General features: G+C 40.0%; 1 protein-coding gene across 1 annotated transcript; it reads left to right on the top strand.

Annotated features, from left to right (window-relative positions):
* The first annotated feature begins 389 nt into the window (after nucleotides 1-389).
* On the top strand, nucleotides 390-26,565 carry RDH10 (retinol dehydrogenase 10). Its single transcript, XM_064650773.1, has 6 exons — nucleotides 390-986; nucleotides 1,429-1,664; nucleotides 21,282-21,380; nucleotides 22,669-22,814; nucleotides 23,127-23,258; nucleotides 25,172-26,565. The coding sequence occupies exons 1-6, from the start codon at nucleotides 695-697 to the stop codon at nucleotides 25,293-25,295; spliced, it is 1,029 nt and encodes a 342-aa protein (XP_064506843.1). The 5' UTR covers nucleotides 390-694; the 3' UTR covers nucleotides 25,296-26,565.

The raw sequence follows: 26,565 nt of genomic DNA, 5'->3' as shown, positions 1-26,565 counted from the left end.
GCGGGTCCCGGGCATCCTGCGGGGATCCCGGCGGCTCCCGGCCACTCGCCGCTGCCCCGAGCACGGACCTTCAGCGCCCGTTCGCGCTCCCCCGGTCCACGCTGCGGCAGCTGCGCCGCTGCCCGGCCGCCCTCGGCCGCCCCGAGATGGCGCTGCGACGGGCGCCGCGCACCCCGGGACATGTAGTCTCAGGCCGGGGGCGGGGGGAGCCGCCGGGATTCCAGCCCCGAGCCGCGCGAAGCTCCAGCCGCTCCCACTCCCGTTCCCGGCGGGGACCTCCCTCGTTGGCGGGGCGGGGCGGGGCGGGGGCGGAGGGTCCCGGGAATGCGGGGCGGGATGGGCCAGCCCAGGGGCGGGGCTCGGCCGCCCTGTCCGCTCTATATAGAGGCCGAGCGAGCAAGATGTGCACTGCCAGTAGCGGGGCCGCGGGCGGGACGGGACAGGGCGGCGGCAGCAGCAGCAGCAGCGGGCGGGCAGAGCCGCGTCCGGGCTCCTTCCTCGGCGTGTGTGACTGAGGCGGGGCACAGGGTGCCGAGGGCGGAGAAGGGGAGCTCGGCGGCGGGACCCCGGGAGCGGAGCCTCCCTCGGCGCCCTCAGCGGGCGGTCTCGGGCAGCGGCGGCCCCAGGTGGGGGAGCCGGGCGGCGAGGAGGCTCCGCGCCGCCGGCCCCGCGGATCCCCCCGCGCTCCGGCAGCATGAACATCCTGCTGGAGTTCTTCGTGGTGACTTTCCGAGTGCTGTGGGCGTTCGTGCTGGCCGCGGCCAAGTGGCTAGTGCGGCCCAAGGAGAAGAGCGTGGCGGGGCAGGTGTGCCTGATCACCGGGGCGGGCAGCGGCCTGGGCCGCCTCTTCGCCCTGGAGTTTGCCCGGCGCCGGGCGCTGCTGGTGCTGTGGGACATCAACACGCAGAGCAACGAGGAGACGGCGGGCATGGTGCGGCACATCTACCGGGAGATGGCCGAGGAGGCGGCCACCGCCGCCCCCAGAGGTAAGCGCCGCGCTGCCGGGGCGGGCTCCGGGCGCTGCCCCTCGCCACTCACCTGCCCGGCCCGGGGCCGCCTCACCAGCGGCGGGCCGTGAGAGCGACTCCGGGCCGGAGACCGCCGGGCGCGGGGGTGTCGGACCCCCGCGGCTGCCGCTGCCAGGCAGAGCCGGCCCCGTTCCCGCAGCGCTGAGCGCAGACCTTTTTCGCGCAGCCTTGGGCTCCAGCGGCGGCTCTAAGACCTGTGGCTTTTCTTAAAGCACTTTGACAGCGGTAGTAAATAGCCGAGTTCTTGTGTACTGCGCTGACACCGAAGTAAATGGAAGATTTGCTGGTTTGGGATTGTATTTGCTATTTACACTTGACTACTTGTTTGAATGTCAAAAAGCGAGTAAGAACTTTATTGCTCCCCCACCCCTTCTGTTCTCTTGTCTGTGTTCTTTAATAGCTGGTGATGGAGAGAAAGATGCGCTGCCCCATTGCAACTTGCAGGTTTACACCTACACCTGTGATGTGGGCAAAAGAGAGAATGTCTACTCGATAGCTGAGAGGGTCCGCAAGGAGGTTGGCGAGGTGTCTGTCCTGGTTAACAATGCTGGTGTGGTCTCCGGGCACCATCTTCTGGAGTGTCCTGATGAGCTTATTGAGAGGACCATGATGGTCAACTGCCACGCGCACTTCTGGGTAACTATAAACTCCTTTCTGCTGCCCTTTTCGGCAGTTAATTTTGGGAAATGAACTGCTGTTGCTTAACTTCTTGAGATCTGCACTTTCTCCTTTTCATTTGCAAGCTCACTGCTTTGGGGATTTCTTATTGTGAACTAACTTTTCTGTTTAACAGGAATCATGGTATTAAGATTGCTAACAAATAGTTTTAAATCAACCACATCCTCCCAGAATCCAGAGTTCTAAGTGTTATGCCCATTTCTGTAGCTCTGGATATGAAAACCTTTATAAGCATAACCTCTGAATCTGCTTAAGGGTTATTACTGTTAATGAATGGCTTCTCAGCCTTCCTCACATACTCTTCTGCCAGCACACTAGCAGCTTTAAGGTGCTGTTTTAATGACGGCTACAATAGCAAGCTTGCACATTTCTGGAAAAAATGTTTAAAACTCCTGCTGGAAACGTTGTTTGAATTGCCTTGGAGGCAAATTGTTGCTTTTGAAGGCTGGGAGGAAAAGCGAAAGAGATTTCTCAAGAAATCAAGCCAAGAACACTTTTTCAGGAATCCCGCGTATTTGTCCTCATAGCTTTCTCTGAGGGCTGTCTGTAGAAGTAAGAAAATCTTTAATATGGTTTCTGGGATGGTGTTGTCTCCATAGCTAGCAGATGCTAATCGAGGAGAACAAGCTATGTGATCTTACTCTTTTTGTCCATCTAAATCTTGTTTTCCTGTGTGGTTTATTTTTAAACCCACAGTGGTGTGGCGTTACATAAATTGGAGTGTTGAAGGAGGGCATGATGCACACTTGGGTTAGCATTAGCTGTCAGACTGAGACCATTGTTAGTATTAAAACTGCTCTTTGATTCTTCAAATAAGGTTATGAAATACACTTGCATAACAATGAAAGGATTAAGCAATCTGAAATATATTTCAACTTAAACCTTCTTTTACTGGTCTTACCTGTTCATAATGAAATTTTGTACAAAGCTGCATCTTCAAAACTTAGAAGGCCCTCCCAAACTGAACTTTCTTAATGTGGAAGTGAAATGCTGTTTCATAACCCTAAAGGAGCCCCTTCAAATCTGCACTGTGAAACACTTAATGGCAGAGCAGTCTCTTTCCAATGTATTGTAAAGCTTGCAGAGAGAGTGCTTAAACTTCAGTGCATACGAGATGGTATGTTTAGAAACACTTGAGCTCTGAAAGTATATTTTAAGGCAATCTGAAAGGTTCTGAGAAAGCTCATGTGACTTCTTATAATTAAGAGCTCTGCATGTTCCCCTTCATAAAAGTTAAGTTGGTGCTTAAGCCAATAGAGATGTGCACTAGATTTAATGACTGTTATTGATGTGGTTTAAATGCCAAATCGACAGTTCCAAGAGCTCTAAATTATGACATCACTATGAGTTAAAATATGGGAGGATCCTAAATTCTCCAGCTGTTCTTCCTTCAGGCCTAAGTCATACACTTATTTATAACAGTTTCAGAAACCTTTTTAAAGCACTCTGTGTGTTCTGAGTCTCTTATAGTAATAGAAAACTAAACTTAGAGTCTAGTATTGCTGATTGGGTTTCCATAAGAGCTCCATTCATCCCTAAATGTTAGTGTGAAGTAACTTGAAAATTAAAAAAAAAACAATTAGTCCTATACTCCAAGAAGGTATAGCTAGGTCTGAACTGTGGAACTTGAGAATTTGGCTTAAGTTTTTAAAGAGCAGTCAACACCCTTTATATTTAATTGAGGATCTGTTCATATGTACACTTCCTGTAGATCCTGTGTCTGTGTCCTGCTTTGCTTTTCCGCTTTTCTTTTGCTGTTGGCAGAGCTCTTTTCCTTGTGTTCCACTCCACAATCCCAGAAAAGGTTGGCTTGACCAATAGTGGGTGGACTTCTGTTGAAAGTAATACTACTTAATTCAGAAGATATCATCTGAATCAGCTGATTTGAAGCCAACTTTTTTGATGCAAGTCAATGCTGACTTAAATAGAACAATGTGTCTAGATGTGTGAAGTCTTATATAGCTAGTCTTTTCCATGTCAGCTAAACTGGTGGTCCAAAAGCAAAGCTAATACTCTGGAGCATTATGTAGGCTTTTAACTATTCTTGGAGGGTGTTTAGTCCAAAAAGCTGTAAATGGATTTTGTAAAGACATGGCTCTTGCATGTATTATTGCTTCAGTAGTTAAGTTTCTGTACTTTCTGGGGTTTTGCTTCTTTGGGGTTTTTTTTACTGTGGTTCAGGGGAAATTCTTTTTCATCCCTTGATCATTAATCAAGCCCCACTGTGCTTCTATATAAAAACTGAAAATAGGGCTCTAGTAGTGTTCCCTTGAAACATCTGACATAAGATTGATTACCTGCTCTCCATGCAGAATGCAGGTGATCTGAGCTTGCTTTTCTGTTAGCGGCTATCATCTGAAGGCTGCCCAACTTCTGCAGTAGGCGGTGACATGAAAATCTGTCACTGTTTTGCTGTTGTGACTTCAACTGGGCTGTGTACCATATCACAAACTGGCAGTCAAGAGATCCTTAGCATGCCACAGCCTAAACAGATGCTTTCCATTTTGCTGACATTTATGATTTGTGTAATCCTTACTATGAGTGTTCTATATAAACATGTCACCACTGCATCATGTAGCAATTTCCACAGCATAAAATCCACTGCAGTATTAAAAACCTGTTATTTCATGCTGTGATAACTTGAATGCTTCTGATATTGAAAACATAGGGACAAAATCCGTTCCTGGTTTGAAACAAGCCAGCTCTGGTTTACTATAATTTGCAGATGCATAAAATTGTAGCAGGAGTGTAACACTATCTTTCCTGCCGGTCTGTTGCAAGAATAATAACTTAGTTGGCTACACTTGTCAATTATTAGAACTGAACTTCCGCAGACTAAGAAGTTTTCTTCCTGTCATATGTCAGCATTCAAATTTTTAAAAATGTTAAATCACAGTATAAGTTAAAGCTGTTGCTTAATCAGTTTTTAGGTAATATCGGGGTTTTTGCACCACTGTATTGACTAAAACAACTGTACAAACTCTTGTTTTTGGGGCAATTTGCGAGTCTTGCACCTACTCTAACATTATTTTCTGAAAGAATTATCTATTGATGGATAGATAGATACTAATATTGTCCCATCACCTGGGAAATGCTTCTAGATTTGGTTGTTGGGGCAGGGGCAAGGGTGAGGTGATGAGCAGGGTCTGAAAATCTCTTACATGAAGGTCCTCCTGTAAAACAGATCCACAGAATTCAGCTCTGAGAGAACAGTGATCTGTGTTTCTGTCATGTGGATACTCCAAATCTTTCAGCTTCGTCTCCTCCTAGAGTTCTCTTCAACTTACCAAAAGGGGGAAGCAAAAGCATTCTCCTCTAGCTCTGTCATATAAAAAAAAAGAAAAATCCATGTAGAGAGAGACTAGGACCCAGAGTTTTTAAAGCCTTGTGTACTCCTTTCTTAGCTGGAGTAGTTACATTCATTTATTTACAAATTACTTGATTTTTTTTAAAATGTATGCTGGCATATCTGTAGGAATTTTGAAGTAATTTTTTAGGTGGCCTGCCCTTGATACAGGAAGAGATAAATACTAATTAAAGAGGGAAATATTAGTAAGTATTTAGGGCATTTGTGAATAGCCTAAAAACTCTAAAATTTAAATATACCTTGGAAACATGGTTAATACAGTTACTAAATCAAATACCCATTTATGCAGCTGCTGTTCTTATCAGCCTAATTAGACTGACAGGATTGCTTGGAGAGTAACAGTGGCTTATAGTTGTCTATAATATATCAGAAATTACGTGCTGTAGTTGTAGTCTCTTCAAGCTCCTTGGTGTTAAATAAAGCTCACTGATGCCTATCGTTTGTTTAGTTCAAATATGGAAGTATTACACTTAATGTGCACTCTGAATCTTCTATAGAAGAAAAAGCATCTTATGTTATTTGAAACTATACCATGCTGAGTCTTGTGGCCTATTAGCATAGCAGATTAATTTTTGTCATCAAATCTAGGATTCAGACACCTATGATCAAATACAGAGACAATATTCCACTGAAGGGCTAGGTAGCTATATTTAGTATTTTGAATGAGTGGAGTTAGCAGCTTTAATTGATTTTGATTTTTTTTTTTTTAAATTTCATGATAATGTACCCCAAGACACACAAGTGTACTTACAAAGTTTAATCTACATGTTCTTGACTTTTTTCCATTGAAAAATGAGTTGGATCAAGTTCAAGCAAAACATATGTATGTGATCCAAAAAGTATCATCAAAACTAACTCTTCCCTTGCAAAATTATTCCAACTACATGCCACCAGTAAATTACCCTGGACAGCACATGTGTTTCATATACTGTGGTAGCATGCTGGGTAGTGAGTATGAAGGAAAAAGCAATCATACTCTTAGCTATGGAAATAGTCATATTAGTCATACTTAAAACTTATAAGTGCTTTGTTAGGGTTCTGCTGCTCATATGTTCTTGGGTTCATTTCTCAAGAAAATTGAGGGAATCTATCAGTTGAGAAAATACTGTCTTCCAGATGCATGCCCCAAAATCTGCACTTTCCCATTTTATAAAGTAATGTACTTAACACAAGTTTTGGAGAATAAATGAATGGATATATATTTCTGAAGCTGGAGTAAGCACAAGACTAGCAGTTCAGAGCTTTCCTCACAGATTTATGTCATGGTCTATGAGGACTTGTCTAGCATTGTGTCAAGCACAGTTGTCACCATCATGCAGTCTTTAATTTTGTGACCTGTATCTTACAATCTGTGTATCTATGTATCTATAATTTAGCTTTGTAGTCATATTTTATTTATAGCGATCACTCAAACTTTCAATTTCTTTTTTTTTTGTTAGTCTTCTCTTCCTTTTTTGGTGAGGTTACCAACCCAAACCATTTAGTTAGGTACCTGTATATCTGAGCTTTGGCCATAGCAGCAATCTTGTATCAGTTTCAGAATAGTCACAGATGAGGATAAAAATTACTTAGGCAATGTACTCATCTGAAGAGCCATCATTCATAATTAAGCATGTTGAGATGGGGTGGTAGGTAGGTCTTAGTCTTTTGCAAAACACCTCTTCATTTGCCTTGAGTAGGAATCATATAAGTTTGAGCATCTATAATTGAGATTCCACAGTACTGCTGACTGAACTGTAGTTGTTCCATGTGTTTCTCAGCTCTAGTCTCTGAGGGCTGTTGAGGCTGTTCCATCCTGCTTCTTCATTGTCTACTGTATTTTGATGACAAATGAGTAGTTACATATTGAGGAGTCTGAGCAAAAGAGATTATAGCACTCTTAGTTAATTAGCATGATTTCCATCAGGGCTGTGGGAAATCATATTGAAGATTCTTTGAATGTGTTACAACACCAACCTTCCTACATATACTTTCTGTGCTAGGACATCTTCCTTGCCTGGTAGAGAATGCTGACTTCTTTTATTCAAATGGCACCTGAATTTGTGCATTTCCCTTCCCTCTTGTTGATGATGTAAAGTATTTGATTTTCATCCCAGTTAGTTAACAAATCTAAAATGACCATTCAGAATGTTTTTCTTACACTGCTTCAGTCATACCTGAGGTTTTTCAATAGCTTCTCTCAGAAGTACTTTGGAATTTAATTTGCTGCACCATTTGAAAGGTGTCTGGATCTTAAACTCTCAAAGAACAGAAAACAGAGATTCTCAGATTGTGACGCATTAATTGTTTGTTGCCTGTAGATGGGTGTCCAAGATGGTAGCATGAAGTGTGATCAGCCAGTTACTTCCATGCACTAAACTATATAAAGCTTGAAGAATTTAGGTGAAAACAGTAATATGTGTCACAGAAAAGCAGTGTGAAATTTCTGTTAAGAAAAGTTGTCCTGAGGAGACCATGCCAAGACTTCTCAAACTACTTGAAATATATCTGAAGTATTAATTATTAGCAGCTTGCAATTCTACAGCCATCTAAAATAAAGCTGGAGTTGCAGTATGGTTTGCAGAGGTAAGCACTTGGGATAATCTCACTCCTCAATCTTCTGTGACTTTTTCTGGGGGTCAGAGGCATGTCAGCAAACTGTATGAATATTTTCAGGATTGCTAATCTACTCTGAAAGCATGGTCCTGGATGAGCGAGCAGTGTGATGGTTAAATTCCTCCTTCTTATGGAATGAGGTAGGTCGGCTGAATAAGCACAAACCTCTGCTCTGACATTGGTCTGCAATTATGCTGCTGCTTGTGAAGGCTTTGGGGAGACAGGAAAACCTTGAATGGGATGATAGTCTTTGACGGCATGGTGCCTAACCTTGCTAGAAGCGGAAAGAGTGGCTCTTCAGTGTTTCAGTGAAATACTCATCTAAAGATTGTATGCCTTCCTTGTCCTGTGGAGGTGAGGAGGGCAATGGAGTTTAAACTCTGGGTTTTTCTATTTACAAGTAATGTCCACTTTTATTTTATGAAAAACAGCTAAGTTAATGTTATGTCATTATGTTATTAACTTTCTGTAATAACCAAGTGACTACAGCAGACTCCTAGAAGACAGGTGTGTTCATGTGCTCAACGGTGGAGAAAAGCAATCCTAATTATGATGCAGCTAAGTGTCCTGCTAACCCAGTGCTTGCATCACTGCCTAAAACCTGTCTGAACTGATCTGTGAGGGTAAGCAATCCTTTTTCATAGCTCTCAGTGTCATCAATTACTCTGACTGGACAGGCTGAGGAAAGATGAATGTTATGTTTTCTAGCACCATCCCTGCCACTTTAGCACTGCAGTTCTTAAATCTTTTCTACTTTTATCTTTATCAGCTGTGAACTATTATTCTCTCCCAATGCTTCTCATGCTTTGATTTCACTTCCAGGGCTTTTGGGGGAAGGAAAGGTTTTTTTATGTATCTCTAGTACTAAATCTTTCCACAGTTCTCTGTATGTAAAAGCCAGCACATCACTCATTTGATAAGCCTTGCTCCCTTTGACCTTTGAGGTTTCTGGCTATTGACAGTGATGGTAAAACTGAGTAACTGATACCTGTCTGTCTTTTGTAAAAAATGGCAGAGGTCTTTCTGCAAAGGCAAACTGCAGCTGATTTACCTGTGATGCTATAAGCTTTTACCTGTTGTCTCAGGCTGCTTAATCTGTTTAAAAAAAAAATGAAAAGTCTTTCAAAATGCAATTATAATATAGATGAGTAGACATAGACTTTGAGATTCATAGAATCTTGGGGTTTGAGGGTTTAGTTTGAAAGAAGATGTGTCACAAGCAGGGGAGAGATTTACGTCTGTGCTTACACTTCTGAATGAACACCCTGTTCTTGTAAATAATTATATTAGCATAATGATTTATATGTCAGTCAAATTAACACTTGACACCAGTGAGTTATCACAACTGGGATGGGAGGGCATGGTAGGCCAGGGAATGCCAGAACAGCTGTGGAGCTGAGGTGGCTGACTTGGTGTGAGCCTTTTGAAATTCAAGTTTGTTTGGCTGTTGAATTCTGCACCTGAATGTGCCCTAGTGCTGCTTGCTTCTGCCATCTGTTTGAACTTGTGTGATAGCTTCTTGAGCACTCTCCTTTCAGTGTTGTTTTGGAAAAGCACATGAGTGTATGCTAAAAAGTAACTTGTCCAAAATTTCTGTTGACTTAGGATGAAACTACAAGGAAGCTTAGTGGTGGCAAGCTGTCACGTGGGACCGCCCCTTGAATCTGCATCGTAGCTTGCACTAGTTTTCATATTCACCTAGTCTTTGGGTGAGCCAGTTTATCTTGGCTGGAGGGCAGGGAGGCAAACTTGCCCAAATTGGTTGGGTTTTCTATTTAGAGACTAGAATCACCTGATGAACATTTCAGACTTGGAGTAGTGAGTGTGTGGGGGTGAGGAGGGATAGGATAAAACCATGTAGCTTTGAACAGGGCCTCTGTGGCTATCCTTATGAAACCTCATTCTTGGAGACTTTTTTTGGAATGGGATTTATAGCCTCTAAATAGTTAAGTAGTCATAAATGGTTCTGAGCTGTAGCAAATCTGCCACTTGCATACCAGTCTGAATGTAAAACTTGACTTCTAAAGAGATGGCAGTATTTTAATTACACTTTATTAAAAACCCTTAGATAAAGGCAAGTTAGTTTTCTGTACACATCATATAATGTTATGTTAACAGCTTTAGCTTATTATTGCCTGGAACCAATACTATGATTGCTGTTGTCTATCATCAAGAGCAGTGATCTCAGTGCAGTGTACTGCACTGTTTGACTTCTTTGGAAATCAGTTGTACTAACACAGAATGTGGAAAAAATCTGGCCAGAGCCATGCTTCAGCTTATGGGAACTAAGCAGTTTCCACAGGCACGCAAAGGACGTGTCTCTGTCGTTGAAAATTCACCTCCTAAGAAAGTGAGTTGTTTGCTGGTGTTTGGTTAAAATACCTGTGCAAGCAGAATCTTTGAAAATTGTATTAGTTGCTGGTTTAGTCAGTGTATTAGCTGGAGTCTTCTGATCGTTTTATCCTTTGTTGCCTTATGAAGCAAAAGTTTACCTGCTAAGACTATTTTCTGCACACTCTTTTTTTGAAGGCTGGGGAGACGTATAAAATAGAAATATCAAAGTATTTCAAAAACCTCTAAGCTTCATGCATTTTAAAAATGCTATTTCTTGGTCAGTGAGTTACTTCATGAGAAGTTGTAGCCTTTTAGGGTCTTACTGTTTCCTAAACAAATATTGAAGCTAAATCTCTATTCAGCTATATCATCTTATTTCCACTAAATGTGAAAAGGGAGGCTTTCTTTCTAAACCTGTTCTTCTTGTGAGATACTCAGTTGTAGCATAATCACTTTCTTTATTATAAAACAGATGATTCAAAACAATGACTTGGTGACTGAGTTGGGCAGTATGAGTAAAGTGACTCAGCTTCATCTACCTGCAAGTACTCTGGCAGTTGCATTGCAATGGAGGTACTGGCCTTAAGGTGTCTATAAAATGTGAGACAATCCTTTTCTGCTTAGCCAGTTCTTGAAAAGTCTGCTACATATATTATAAAACATGAATGATGACTTCACATTTTCCATAGGTAGTTCTGACAATACTGTTCTCTAATAATGTTTTGGAAACCTGTAGACTAAAATACTAAGTTTTACTAAATATTCCAGAGGATGACTAAGCTTATGGCAAGCTGGAGAAAAATGTGTATTTAAAAGTTGAATTGTGTTCTCGTTCCCTGAACAGAATATTCTGAGGTCTTATCTAATAGTTTTTTCCTAAAATGAATTTGTTATGTGGATTTTTAACAGACTCATGGGGCATGTTTTCATTTTTGTCAAGATTATCAAATAGCTGGCAATAAATAACTGCTCTCCAAATGGTTGGACATTTGCTGCAGACTTGTGCTAATGAAAGTGAGGAACTAATGTGTTTGTTACACTAATGTCAACATAGCTCTGAAACACTACAAATCCTTTGACACAGCCATTTGTCAGTATATAAACAAGGAATTTCTAGTCACTTGACTTCAGCAGGGCTTAAACCAGCTTTTGTGGAAGGGAGTAGGCAAGTGTTAACTTCATGTATCACTTGACCAGAAAAATCTAAAGTAATTTCAGATTTGACATTTGAATAAATGCCAATTTGGTCATCTTTACAGATAGATCTGCCTGTGGAAGAAGACAAGGTTGGTGGTGCTACCTATTTGGTTTGTAACTTAAATTTCCAGTTTTACTGGAGTGTAATTGTGCTGTCACAGCTGTGTTGGAGCTCTGTGTTTAGTCTTGGGTACATAGAAAGCTCAAATGCTAATATGGTAGATCTGAACAGAAGGCTTCATTTTCTTTAAATTGTATCTTGCTTTTCAGTGGCTGCTGCCAACTGTGTAATACTTTGTTTAAGTTGAGTAATAACTGTGGTTTGGTAACTGTGATAGTCTGAGAGTAGAATGAGATTAATTTTATGGAGAATGAATATCAACTTGTCTAATAAAATGCCTTTGGGTGGGAGGGAAGAGGTCAGCTTTTCAGCAGGAGTACTTTGAAACCTTCAGTTCTCATGCTTGATTATGCCCTAAGTTTGTGCTGTCTGTAGAAGTCTGCAGGTATACATTTGTTTCCAAGTTCCACTTTAGTCTAGACTTGCTTGTTTTGCAGTGTAAGGCAGGCTAAACACATAGCTAGGCCTCCAACAACTCTCTTACCATGCCATCTTACCTACTGCTATTCCTTCTCATCTTTTAGATTAGTTTGGCATTTGAAACTCACAACAAACATCCTCAGCAATTTATGTTTTGCACTTTGACACTGCTTAAGTAGAGATACTGTCTTTTGCCCTATTAGTTGCTAGCTGTCGAGATTCCAATATGTGATGGCTCTGACCAAGCTTTAAAACCCATTAAAATTCAAAGTGGGCAGAGTAGTTTGTGAGGACTCAGAATATCCTTAAGAAGCTGACAAGGGAGTGGTTACTGGATGCCTTCTAATAGCCAGGGGGATAATAATTATTTTTTGAAAACAGTATGGTATGTGTATCTTCTGAACTCTGCTGAAAATGTTAATTCCACAATAAATTAATCTAGATGCTCTGTACTGCTTCATTGGGCTCTCCTTTCGGCTGAAAGGACTTGAGACCAAAGGAAAAAGAGAAATGAAAGTGGAACAGACACTGTTTCAGACAGAGCAGGATAATTTATTACAGGCAAGAGCTCCTGTTGGAGAGATACAGGAGAGATGTGGCAGAAGAATCAGCATCCTTTCCATTTAGTTAAGTTTCTGTGCTGATAAACTTGCTGTTAACATACAGACAGAGTGCAAGGTCTCTGCTGGCCTGTGAACTACTTCCTCTATAAGAGAAAGAGGGAATGGGTTGTTGAGCAGGGAATTGGTATACTTAAGTGGAGAATTACAGAATGGCTGAGGCGGGAAGGATCATCAGGTCCATCCCCCTTGCTCAAGCAGGGCCACCTAGAGCCAGGGACCCAGGCCAGTGTCCAAAAAGCTTTTTAATACCTCTAAGGATGGAGATTTCCACAACCTCTCTGGGCAACCTGTGACATGGTGCTTCATTTTTCATAGCCATATGAAATCAAAGACTTGCAAACTCTTGAGGAAACAGATCAAAATATATAATCAGTTATGTATACTACTGCATATATAGGAAGCAGTTATACATCAACCAAGCAATATCTAGAAAGTAGACAAGTCAGTGTGCATTTATGGTAGTGTATATATACAAGCATGTCCATTAAAGGCAGCTAAATGTTTCCACAGAAATAACTGGTGGCATATAGTCATTAGGCAGATTGGATACTTTACAGGACAAGCCTGACATCTGAGGAGGGAAGTAATTTAAAAAGCATGTAAATCTAAAATCTGTTTCCTCTTAGGAAGAGGAAGTTCTTAGGAGCAGAAAGGTGGAGACTGCATACCAGTAACATAAAGGATCTAAATTCCATTTGCTGGTATAGCAATAACAAGGGTAGTTTAGCTTGAATACCTGAATTTCTTCATGCCCAAAAAGCATATAAAGTAGTGAACCCTCTAAATGGAAGTGAAATGTTCTTAAGGAGAAATCAGTGCTATCTTTGGCTCTGCTCTGTGTACCTAAACCCCTGCCCTAGATAATGGTGCACTCAAAATCTAGTGATGCAGTGGTGGGGGATGCAGAAAAGCTTTACTGAAGAGCATTTGGAGTTTGAGTAGCAGCAGAGCACTGTAAAGCTGATGTAGTGATATCTTTTCCACCTTGACTCTCGAGAGGAAAGTTTCTGAAGCCAGAATTGTATTACTTAGGTAGTGTTCTTGAGTACTTAACCTACACTTCAGATGAGAGGGAGAACAAAGCTATTTTCTACCCCAATTTGGGGTAAGACAGAGGAAATTAAGCCCTTAAAAGAAATGAGGGGGGAGACAATGTAGAGACATGATAAGGCACCAGTAATAAAAATTTCTGTTGCAATGTCCTTCCTAAGCATTTTTCACATCCCTGTCTCTGTGGACACAGCCTTTTTCAACTAAGCCTTGTTAACAAGCTATACAAAAGGCAATTTAGTCAGGCAATGTTCAGTTGCCCTAGGCATAGCATAATTAGTTCTAGTAGTAAAGAGTGGAAATCAATGATTAATGTTTGAGAGATAACTAGTGGTATTAGTTTCCTGTGTGCTTTTTTTTGTTTAATAGCATTACTTATCTTATCTTTACTGTCTACCCATTGTAAACAGCTTTGTGGCACTGAGCTCTGATTAAGGAAACTACTTAATTCAGTTTCATCTTTCTTCTGATATACTTAACATGAGTTAACTCCATGTAAAAGAGGAACCACTACAATAACTGAACCATTCATAGGAAAAAGTGGCAGCTCTTGGCTTTAAAAATTGGAGAAATTTTGGAACTGAACCCTAAATAATACAAATGCTAAACAATGTAGTAACATAAATATGGACTGTAGCATACCTGTTCTTTAGGAAATGGTACATGACAGATACTTGTTAATACTAACAAACTTCCATAAATAAGATTGCACCTATTTTTGTACAACTTTGATGCTTCTCAGCTGATGAAATATGTCTGAGAAGCAGGGGATTTTATGTATGTAGATCCATTGTGAGGGTGGAGAAAATTACTTCTATAAATTAATAATAAATTATAAAACAAGTGATTTAAGTAATAGCTTATGCCTTTACTATATAAGACTTCATGTACTTCAGTGCAGTATTTCACACAGAGTTGGAGAGAGGATAAAATATGCTTATTTCTCTGTAAATCAAATACAGTTTTAAAGTACCTGATGTTGCTTTTAATTGTGACTTACTCCTTCTGGGTATTACCTTCACCTCTCAAACTGAGTAGATTTTTATCTGTAGTTTCACTCTGTCTGCAAATGTAACCTATCCTATCCAAGGTATTGGAGAGTGTGTGCGTGGCTTTGCTTCATTGTACTCATCATCATTATAGATTTCTTTTAAGTCTATCTTGTTCTTTCATGAGCTTCTGGTTGCAAGGCAACTGTAGCGTTATTACTGTGCATGTATGTTAAGCATTAACTGCGAGTGTAGTACAATATTAAAGGAATCCCTATGGCCCCAAAACAGTGGGTTTTTATGAGAAGAACAAATAAAGCTTTAATGAGAAATTGAAGGTTGTGTTGCCTGCTAGGAGATAAATAACAAAGGGATGTCTTTTGAGATGAAATATTGGAAGGTCTAGCTTTTTTTCTTCTGAATGCAGGGTCTGTGCAAGGCACACTTGAGAACAATCCTTGAATAGTTAATACAGCCATCTACGGAAGCTTGGCTCGAGGACGTCATGTTTATCTCCTGATTCTTTTCACATAAAAAGGATCTGGGTAGACCCATAAAAAATTCAGAGAAATGTGATTTTATTTTTTATTCACTACTTTAGGAAGACCGTGTAATTCTGACCTATTTTTCATCATCGTTTCTTGAGAATAGAAATCAAAGATCAAAAATTGTTCTAATTTCCACAGCTAGTCAAATATTTACTTAGACAGCAGCTAATTATCCAGAAGGGGCCCAACAGTTCTTGAAAACAGTCAGTAGAGACATCTGAGGTCCTTTAAAGTACAGCTTTGGTCCCTTGTGTTAGCAAGGTCAACAGTAGTTGTAGACTTCTGTCTGCCTGCTATATTCAGCCTGTTACTGTTGGAGCCATGTCCTTTGTGTTGTGTGGTCTCCCTAGTCTTCAGCTCAGTACTTGATATTTTCATGTAGTCTTAGCGTAGTTACTAATCTCAATTTAGCCCACTATTTCAGTATGCTTGCATGAAGGAATTTAAGAAGGATGTGGAGGTTATATGGGAAAAATAATTGAGATGATAATGCAATTACAAGTAATTATTCTCTGTTCTCTTTGGAACTAAATGAAAAGGCTAGAAGGAAAAAAAATGGTTAAATCTAGGCTGTAACTTCATGCTTTGGTGCTTGAGAAGGCATTTTCGATATTATAGCCTCTAACTTGAATAAATTTTCCTTTGAGAGTAAGAGTTCTAGGGTATATTTTCAAGGCCTCTTCTAAAATTATTTGGCGATGACTTTCAATGTTATCCTATAAGTGAGGTTTTAACCTGTGTTTATAAAACTTATTTAAAGTTGTTGTCTACTGAAATAAGCTGGGATGTATGACTGTAGCTGAAAATAACTTCAGTGTATTTACTGATAAGCTTGCCATGGGGATTTTCTGCCTTTTGGCCACCTTCCTTTTCCTTTTAACATATAGTAGTACGTTGGTGCTATACTGCATAGTTTGGACAAACCTACTTCAGGTAAGGGTGCCACAGGCTGTCTGCAGAAGAGTTGGAGGTGCACTTTTGTCAAACATTTGTGCATTTCTTCTCAGTTACTGGAATGGAATGAGAAAGTGGGGCATGTGGAAATCTCTCTATTAGGTTCCATAGGTAGAGTGAGTGGCCACATGCTGTCCTGCACAGGAGTAAGAGAACTTGCAGCATGTTCTGCTGTGGACTGTGAAGAATAATGGGAAGAAGTCTGAATGTCCATGCTAAGGGAGGGAGAGGAGATAACATGTATTTTAGAAAAAAACCTTTTCTTGTCACTGTGAGTTACAGGATTAGCTAACATGGATTGCAGCAAGCAGTTATAGTCTCTGGTACCTTTAGTTCCCAGAGATGTCTGGATGCAAGTCCTTGACTAACCACACCAGTTTTGCTTCTTGGATCTGGCTGAATAGTTTTTAACATGAAGTTGAAACAACACATTTACCCGAATGTTGCATGCATTTGTGCTGTCAGGCAGAGGCCCTGGCACTCAGGAGTAGCTGTGGCTTGGGAGGAAATATCCTCTATGTTATACCAGTATGCCACTGTTGTGGATAACTAGTGATGTAAAAACTAACCTGTTTAGATAAGCCCGAAAAAACCCCCATGCTTTCCATCTTCCTTACCTGAAGGAGCTGTGTGGAAAATGAGCTATTCCTTTGGTATAAAGGGATTCCTACCTTACAGTAGTGCAGTTTGTTTATGCCATCAAAATAGTTCAAAAAGATTGTTGACAGAAGGCAGAAAGTATGAAGAAACCTATTGTATTGAAAAACAGAAACTTTAAAGGACCTCATGTGTTGGTACCTGCTTGTTTCTTTCTTTGATACAAAGGCAACTCTCTAAACATGAGGTAGCATGTACTTTTCTACTTTGGTATGTTTTCTGCATTCAGTATCCATTGTGTTGAGCTGCATACAGCTAACATTGTTTTCTGCTTGCTTTCTTCTTTAAGAATAATTAATCCAAAATTTAATTAAAAAATCACTTTCCCAAACACAGTATTTCTTCATATTCTCATTTGCTGTATTTAGACTAATTTGTCTTGACATTGCAGCTGTGCTGTTCTTTGTGTTGCACAATCTTTTGAGTTTTGTTTCATTAAGAATGGAACTAAAGAATTTGGGGAAGGGGAGGGAAGAAGTGCTAGACTGTTAGAAGTTAATTTGCCGTAAACCAAAATGTTGAGAACAGATTACGAAAGCTATGAAGTGACATGTAAATGCTTGTTCAGTTTCACACTTGTGAGAAATAAGTCATTTAAGCTGTGTGCACATGAAATAGATGTTTGGTTACAGCTACTGGGAATAGTTTTTTCTTACTGGTATATTCAGAAGCATAGAGGAATATGCTTAGAAGATATTGATCTCTACGCTCCAAAAAACTGACAGGTTAAACTAACTTTAAAAATTAGCTCTACTCTTTGTTCAGAACAGCTTCATATGTTCTATCTATCCTACCTAGTTTCTGTGTGTCTAAAGTATATTGCAGGTTAGAAAATTCCTGTTTTCACTATGCTTTTGGGATTTGGGGTTTTTCTTTCCTAAATTAAAAAAAGCGCTAATTCTGGGTGAAGAGGATGCTTAACTTGCATTTCTTGATGTTAAATATTGCATAACTTCTCTGATTCTTCACCCTGATGCATCACAACACAATTCCTTTCATCCATTATATTCTAGTTATTTGTTTCTCCTCAATGTTGAAAACTGGTACGTTTGTCACGAATAAATGGCGTGGCTCTGGCTTTAAGTACTTCAATGTTTTGTTTAAATGTCTTCCTCTGCAGCTGTGAAAGGTAAAATTGAAACCTCAAGGATCAAACCAGAAGGCAGATAGTTTGATTAAATCACTTGAGTTGATTTGAATTATTTTGGGGGCCTGGTTCATGACCTCTAATGCCATGGACAAAACACATTTCTTGCTTGGTATCTTCTAACACTTTTTTTTTTTAATGGAGGATTAGCATGTCCATGCATCACCTCAAAGACTAATGTGGGCTGTGCTACCTGTTCAGACAAATTCCAGATGGGAAGGCCACCCAGGAGGCATCTTGCCCCAAACCAGTCAAACTCTTAACTAGTTTCTCAGCAGCACAACAAGAACACAGAAGACTTCAGGTCTGGTAGGCAGATGTAGCTGAAGCTGAAAGAAACTAGAAACTAGGTTGATCTGGTTTATGTAACGTGCAGAAAAACTGGGGACCAGAGTATAGAGAAAGCTGCTTTGATCAAGAAAGTGTGCTGTGCCAGAAACTCAGGAAGAACACTGATTTATTTGGGGTTTGCTTATACAATGAAAGAATAACTTCACTTTGGGTTTGTTTTTTCCCAGCGAGAGGAGGCTGGGAGGAGCAATGGGCAAGCCATTCCTCTGAGCCTGGAAATGCATCCCCCCATAGGGTGTGTCTGCCTCTGAGAGTGCTTGTTTTCAAGTGTTGACTCCCAGCTGCTGCAGATGGCTGGAGGGTGGCAGCAATCGAGACGACTTTCTCTGACACCCATTTATCTGAGATGTTGATAGTTGACTGCAAAGTTTCCTACATGTGATAGTTGTGCTATCTTTATAGACTGCCTCAGCTTCAGGTTTTAAATGGATTTGTGGGATAACATCCCATGACAAAGTACAGCGGCCTGCTCTGAACAGGCTGCTTCAGAGCACTGAGGTCTCATGCAAAGATTTCTATGAATTGCTAATTGTCTTTAGAGCAGAGGAGCTGTGTTTTTTTCCTATGTGGCCATAAATGACTTTTTAAGAGATGACTTACATGAAGTGACTATAGTTCTGCACTGGGAGTTGTTCAGTCTGCACTTGAGATGCTGAAGACGTCACCCAAAAGTGTGCTCAACAGGCTTTATTCATCATGTGCCAATTTCTTCTGGTTGAAAATGAGTTACTTTAGCCACAAGCCCTGAAAACTCAGATTTTGTAATCTTTTTGCTTTCAAGCAGTGTAGCATAGATTAGTGGGCTTTCTGCAATTTACTATTCTGGTTATTTCCCATATTTATATATATGACTGAAAATTCTCTTCTTCAGCCATAGCTAAATATAGACATTTATGGACACCTAGTTATAGTTCATCATATTAACAACAAAAAAAGGAAAAAAGCAGTGCTATAGTAAGGGTGCACTTTATAGCTTAGTGCACTTGCCTGTTTATCTTTTGGAAGAAAACATTGATTCATGCCTTGAAAGTGGTAGGGGAAAAAATCTATTACTACTTCTTTCCCTTCTTTCTCTCCCCCAAGAAAAACTCAAGGCAATTGCCCCTTTCCTGTAGTTGCTGTGGTTTGCAGCCAGAGCTTCAGTCAGCATTATCAAACTTTCTGCAATGGGAGGTGGCAATCAGTCATTCCAACATGATGTGGACAGATAGCTGAGGCATAAGTGGAAACTGATGATGGAGCTGACAAATGCTTTGGAGGGGAGTAAATTTTTAGCAAGACCGAGTCAGGGCACAGATATCTTATAGGGATAGCACAGAGCATCCAGGATGGTGTACACACCACTGGTGTTGGAGTGTGCAAGGCAGGCTCCAGATAAAGAGCACTCTGTAAAAGTTCAGTGCCATCCAAGCGAAGCCTCTTACGATTTCAGTCGGCACTGCCCGGTGATGACTGGGCTTTGTTGCCATGCAACAAGGGAAGAGAGGCTGAAACTTTGTGTGCCTGGCACAGATTAGTTTAACAGCAAACTGAATTCTTGTCCGAGGCTCAGTACAAGAGGTTTAGAGATCCCTGCCATGAGGAAAGAAACAAATGCAAGGCAGCTTGCTCTGATTATTTTTTATAATTAGCTTCGTTTTATAGTTATGACAGAATCTAGGAGTTGTATGAATCAACAGTAGAAAAGGCAAGGAGTCAGGAGGTCTGTTAATCTTCTATCATCTGCCAGCTGTCCAGTGAAAACACTCTTTTGTGTGGTGTTAGGAGGTCTGGATTAGTCATTTAACACCTGCAGGCAAAAATGTTGTACAGGAACATGTGAAAATCATTAGAGCAAAACTGTCCTGACGTCTATGATTGGAAAATGCAGACAGCCTAAGAATGGAATTAGATGGATTCAGCTGTAGCTTGCAAGTCTTTTAAAGAATGCAGCTGACACTACTCAGACCAACAATTAAGCAAGTAGCAAATACGTAAGGGGCATTTTCATGCTCTGAGTTTGGATACAAATTACATGGGCAGACTAGGTTTCTGGGAGGTTTAAACTGAGTGGTACTGAGTGAGTTAGACTAGTCGCTCTGTCACTAATAGACTGATATGTTAACTAGGCATGTCTGTGGTTAAAAAGCATTTTCTGAAGTTCTTGGGCAATTTAAAAGTGATCTCATATGGTACACTGACAACCTAGAAACCAAAGTACATTGTAACTGCACATACCATTTTACTACTTCATTGATTTTTGTAGCATATATGGCACTCTGCTTAATACTTATTAAAATGAGAAAGTGTTGAGTCAGCTTCAAAAGAGAGATATGACAAAGGTACATAATCTAGTAGGGGTGATCTTCTAGCAAGTACCTTCAATTTGTTGCTTAAAATTTGATTTTTTAAAGGTGTTAAGTCTGACTCAGATCAGAAACCAACTTTGTTATAATCAAAACAAAAAAATTGGAGGTTAAAAAGTTTCATCTTGAGACTTGCTTTGGCTTTATCTTGTTTTATTTTTAAACTTCTAAGGAATTGGTAACAAATGTATGTCTTGTCTTTTTAGTTATAGCAATGTTTATGGATACTAATAGAGATGGAAAATAATTTAGACTAGCAGGTGTTTATTGTATTGTAAGTAAAAAGTAACATCAGCAGAAGCTCTGCCTTTAGTATTTCTTTTAATGTAAAATGCCCAAGGTGGTAAGTTATTTGGATAAAACTAGCCATATCTAACTTACGAAACACACTGTCAGTAATTAGAACTGATAATTGGCACTGATCTCAACAGATGTGCTGGATGGTGTAATTAAACACTTTGCATTCCTTTTTCTGTCTTTAAAAAAATGTGACTTCCATTTTAAGGTCAAATTATCTCTTTCTGATAACTAGTCTCTTGCAGAAAAATAAACATCTCTGAACTCAATTGATCCTTTAACCTTAGGTTTTCTGGAGGTGTAATCCTTGCTGACTTGCTGTCTGAATTCACAAACAAGCTGTAGATTTTCTGTTGACATTTTTGACAAACTCAGAAGTTCAAAACCAGTACAATCATTGTACTTTTATATTCTTGATAATAAATGAGAGATGTTTTGAAAGCTTATTACGAATGTAGCTTGTTCATGGTATGGTGTGCTGGTTTTTTTGTTTGGTTTTGGGTTTTTTTGTTTGGGTTTTTTTGTTGGGTTTTTTTTTTGTTTATGTTGTTTGTGTGTGTTTTGTTTTTTCACTTCTTAGACCACTAAAGCATTCCTTCCCAAGATGCTGGAAATGAACCATGGACACATCGTGACAGTTGCAAGTTCCTTGGGATTATTCAGTACCGCTGGAGTGGAGGTTTGTTAGACTACACTTTATAAAAAAATTGGCACTTCATGGTTAGGATAAGCTTTTTTAATTTTATCAGCTAGAGAAAATGAAGTCAAATTTTTGAAGATACTTGGAGGCTGTGGTGATGGGTAGCATGTCAACACGTGGTTCCCTCAGGGCTCAGGCAGCCATTGCATTCATCTACTTGGATGGTGGACGTGCCACCTCACCGAAAGCTGAGGATGGCCAAGGGTTTCAGAATGCTAAATGATCTTTGAATAAATTTAGCAACTTGAAAGTTGACCACCTACTTCTGGCAAGATCTTCAATGTAAAGCTTAAAGCCAAAGGCTTTCAAAAGTGATGTTTTCTGTTTGTTGTTTCTGTGAAGAAATGGCTGTAAACCTTCCAGAATATATGTCTCACTTGCTTCACTAGCAGCTGTTTGAGAACTCCAGTTTGTGAGACTTGTTTGGTGCATAAAAACAGGTTAGGATTACAGCTTATTGTCTTGCTTTTTGAGTCATTAGTACAAATGCAAGTGTGAACAAAAAGCATTCAGTTAGTAGAAATTAATTAATGTGCCTAAAATAATAATGGTCGTATTACCCCATAAGCACACAGGCTTCTTTGCATACAGGTAAGGCTCAATCCAGGGCCTTAAACCACAGTGTTTCATAACACAAATAAATGAAGCTGGTGTAATTCAAGCCTTTGTAGATTATTTACTGTTTTGAGAAAGCTACAAAAGATTTCCTGTGGGTGTGACCACCAGCAGAGATGGACACATCCAACAGAAAACTCAGATGCTACTGCTGTCTATGCAATTATTTTTTATTTTGCTGAATTTACTATATTATCTCAAAGAAATATTCAAAACTCCATTATGTCTTTTGTTGAAACTAATCTTAAAAATAACACCATTAAGATTTTTATGCCTATGCTGTGCCAACTCTCCAAGTGTTTTCAAATCTGACCCAAGGTAGTATTAGGTATCTCAGTCCTTTGTTGTACCATTTATTATTAAGCAAACTGGTAATTGGAGTAACTTGTCATGCAAGCCTGCCTGATTCAAAGACTTGAATCCAAGGTAATATCCTCCTACATTCAGCTTTCCTGCTTTCATGATTCTGGGCTAATTGCCTCAAAAGTAAAGTGATAAATGAGTTGATTTGATCCTCTATTCAGTGAGTGTCTTTTGTTGTTGCTTTGAAAATCTGTGCAGAATCACCTCAGGTATGCTGGCTTTGAACATCATTCATATCTGTCCTTTCTGTGTTGCTTTTTTTTTTTGACTTCGTTCATTGCCAACACAGGATTATTGTGCCAGCAAATTTGGAGCTGTAGGTTTCCATGAGTCGTTGAGCCATGAATTGAAGGCTGCTGAAAAGGATGGAATCAAGACTACTTTAGTCTGCCCTTATCTTGTAGATACAGGAATGTTTAGAGGGTGCAGGATCAGGTGAGTAGAATTCTCCTTCTGCTCTGTGCTTGTAGTGCCATAAAAGTATTTGAGGGTAACTCAACTGTTACCATAAAAAATATTAAAGTAAATGTTATATCTGCTTTAGTATACATTAGTGTTACTCAAAAAAGAGAATTTCTGAATTTGCTGTCTTCTGTCGTTTTGTACATAGGCAATGCAACTTTTGAGTTATAGTCTTTGTAATTTAACAGTGAATGTAAAGAAGTTCCAAAGAAAGTGAGTTAATGAACTCTTCACTGAGGTCTGTGGTCCTTTATGTATCATATCAATCTGTCTTAAATATTTCAGAAAAGAAATTGAGCCTTTCCTTCCACCCTTGAAACCAGAATACTGTGTGAAGCAGGCTATGAGAGCTATCCTTACAGACCAGCCAATGATCTGCACACCTCGCCTCATGTATATGGTCACCTTCATGAAAAGGTAAGAGCTGAAGTCTCAGATAGTTGGCAATACAATGCACAAAATACTAGTAAAATACAGGAGCGTGTCCAATACCTGAATATAAACACCCCCCTGCACAGACCATGGGTGTGGTTTTGTTAGAATTCATAAGTCTCTCTCTTGGCTTGCGTGCTTGTAGGTTGCTCGCTTGGGAAGCTGCATAAACCTGAGATCCCATGTATTTATGCATCCTTGTTTTAACCTTCTGGTATCTCCCATCTTCCTTAGATTCCTATTTTCTTTTCAACAGACTTTTATTTCCACTGTTTGAGATTCTCTCTAGGAACAGGGCACGAGGCAGCAGACTAACACTTAACCACTTGTATCTAGAACCAGTGTGTAGGAGGCCCTGCCTGCAGATTCTCCAGAACTTGCACAAATATTGTAGATGAACTGAAAACCTGCACATTTGGAACCAATTTTCAGAGTAGAAGTCTGTGGAAGGACTATTTAAAGGCGTTACTATTTTCGTTCTAATACACTACAGTTTTTTGGATAGAAACTGTTTCATCTGTAACCAGGCTGACACTTTAATGATGCAGGGTAATGCAGGAGTTGCTTCAATTTCTCTGATGCAACATCACTTGCATTCTGGTTTGTGGAGATCAACTTCAGAGCTGTCTGTGGTTTTGTATTAAATCTGTAATATATAGCGGGAACCTTTAAAATAGAGTGTTTTATTTTCCTTCTGCGAGGGATGGTTGAAACTGAGAACCTTGGTGACTTTTATTCCACTTACAAAGTGGTTCTCCTCCTCAAGTCTCTCCTGGTGGACAGGCTCACCTAAGAATAGAGGAATCTTTACTGCTCACCTCTTCCTGGAAGAGCATATATATCAATATATTCTGCCAACAAACGGAGGCCACTGTCAGTATCTTTAAGAACTAACTTCTTCAAGCAGAAGCTCAGAGGGTGCTTCAGCACTTCCTGCACAAGCAGTGCCTTATGCAGCAACAGTCACATCAAAGGCCCTTTTAGCTTCCAACAGGGAGATCAAAGCTTCTGCATAATCCATGCCCCAGGCAGCAGCCTTTAGATCAAAGGCCCTCCAGTCACTACTGCACAAGCAGTACTGCTGGCAGTGAGGACACCTGTACCAGTGACATCTACTTCTTGGTGCTTCAGTGGTCATTACTCCTGATGGCTGGAATTTGTGCACTGCTTTCCACTGAATGTCTGCTGCTGTTTCCAGGGGCTGAGGAATCCCATTTTAGTCCTTCGCTAGAGCCCCTAAGTGCTACTCTTGAAATAAAAACAATATATTGTGCATGCGAGAAGGAAGGGAGGGTCTGTAGCCAGGTACCTATCACATAATCACCTCTTGGAATTTTATCTGGAGGGGGGAAAAAAGGAAATTGCTCTCTTTACTTCGGACCTTTCTTTTTGAGGATGGATGATTGCGTTTAGAATATAAATCAAGGTTGTTAGACATCTGGTGATCAAAGAATGGCATTAACTAACACTAATCCCACATTAAAGAATATCTTAAATGTCTGATGACCTCTGCTGATGTGGCTTTCAGCAGATGCTTTGCCTTGAGTAGACCTTCTGTGATGCCCTTGCCCCATCACCCCACCCCCTTCCCCCCCACTTCTTTAAAACAAGCTATCACACTGCTTGTGAAGAAACAGAAAATCAGGTCTAAGCTGGAGGGATTTGAATAAACAGCTTCTTCCTTTCTGGTTGCCTGTGTGGTTGGGACTCTAGAATTTCAATTCTCCAAGTATCCTTGTGAAATAAAAATCCTTTAAGTCTTTAAGACTCTAATAGCTATTATGTTGCTTTTAAGGAGACCAAGTACATAGTACATGTAAGTGCATATACTTACAAGTATACGTAAGCAGAGTTTTTGTTTTATGCTGTCTAACAAATTTATAACCTCTTTTTCACAGTATTCTGCCATTTGAAGCAGTTGTATGCATGTACCGATTTTTGGGAGCAGACAAGTGTATGTATCCTTTCATTGCTCAACGGAAACAGGCTACAAACAACAATGAAGCAAAAAATGGAATTTAACAGTTTTGGATGGACTAGCCTTTATAGGTGAATGCAATAATGTTACATGACTGAATTGCAAAGTGCACTTGCATCTAACAGATGCAAATGTCAGCATCTTAATGTGGCATTCTCTTGGGTCCTAAACCTGTGTGTTGAACTCTAAAAATCAGTGCATTTTTATATACTGTAAATAAAACTGACTAGAGTACTTGGGAAATGTGATAGGTAAGTCAGATGAATTTACGATGTAGCTGCCACCATTGTCCTTTTAGAATATCACTGTATGTACAGTAAACTAGCCATACTACTTGTAGGGATGCACTGTGTGATATCTCTTCCTTAGCCTGCCAAGGCTTCTCAGAACTGTCTCCAACTAGAAGATGCAATGTTTCAGAAATGGTTTGACTTTCCCTATGTTAATTGGAAAGGGGGAGGGAGAGAGGGAAATCTTGTCATTTAAGCTACTGCTCATGATCTTATAGTAAATTCAAGGACAGTTTCTGAATGCATCTCTTCACTCATTTACCCAAGCTCTCTGAAGGACACATGGCCAAATTGTGGTGTAATTCTCTTTTGTTGCAACTGTCTGTTCTATTTAAACAAAGATTAAAAGAAATTTGTAAGTCTGCCGATTCAAAGGATGTCTTACATACTGTCAGAGCAAACTTGTACTGGGCATCTGTTTTTTTAGGAATTCAGTCAGTGATTTAAGCTGACTTTTTTCAAGTACCTTGATTTGAAATATGCTCTGTTCTGTTTCCCTTTATATGTCAGAGTCCAGTTTACTGTTGTGGACTACATGTTTCTTTTCTTCCTCCTCATTCTTACTTCTGACAGAGTTCTCCCACCCCCCAAGGAAGCTGTTGTGTTAAATTCTGTAACTGGACTTGTGCCTAAAAGACAAAGCAATTTAGCTGAGATACTTACTGTTTATGTAAGTGCTGGTCATATTCCAATTATTAGCAAAGGAAAAATAGAATAATGCGTGATGCAACTCTACATGCAGAACATGAAAGGTTGTAAAGATTTTTTTTTGAGCCGTACTCACATTGTAGAACAGCAAATGACATTTTTACAGTATTTTTTGTAAAGCGAACAATTTTGTGCCTTGAATTTGGTAATCTGTATTAGTGAAGCATTGTAAAAGTGAACTTCTACCTCTGTATCTTAATGTATACCATCCACTTGTAAACTACTATCAGACAAATTGTGATTACTTTTTTAGAATGTCTTGTTAAATAGTGACCAATGCCTGTGGTTATTAAAGTGAGCCACCTTTTCCTTAAAA

This window comes from Pseudopipra pipra, chromosome 1, assembly GCF_036250125.1.
Source record: "Pseudopipra pipra isolate bDixPip1 chromosome 1, bDixPip1.hap1, whole genome shotgun sequence".
Taxonomy (NCBI): domain Eukaryota; kingdom Metazoa; phylum Chordata; class Aves; order Passeriformes; family Pipridae; genus Pseudopipra; species Pseudopipra pipra.
This window is presented reverse-complemented; position numbering and strand designations above follow the sequence as displayed.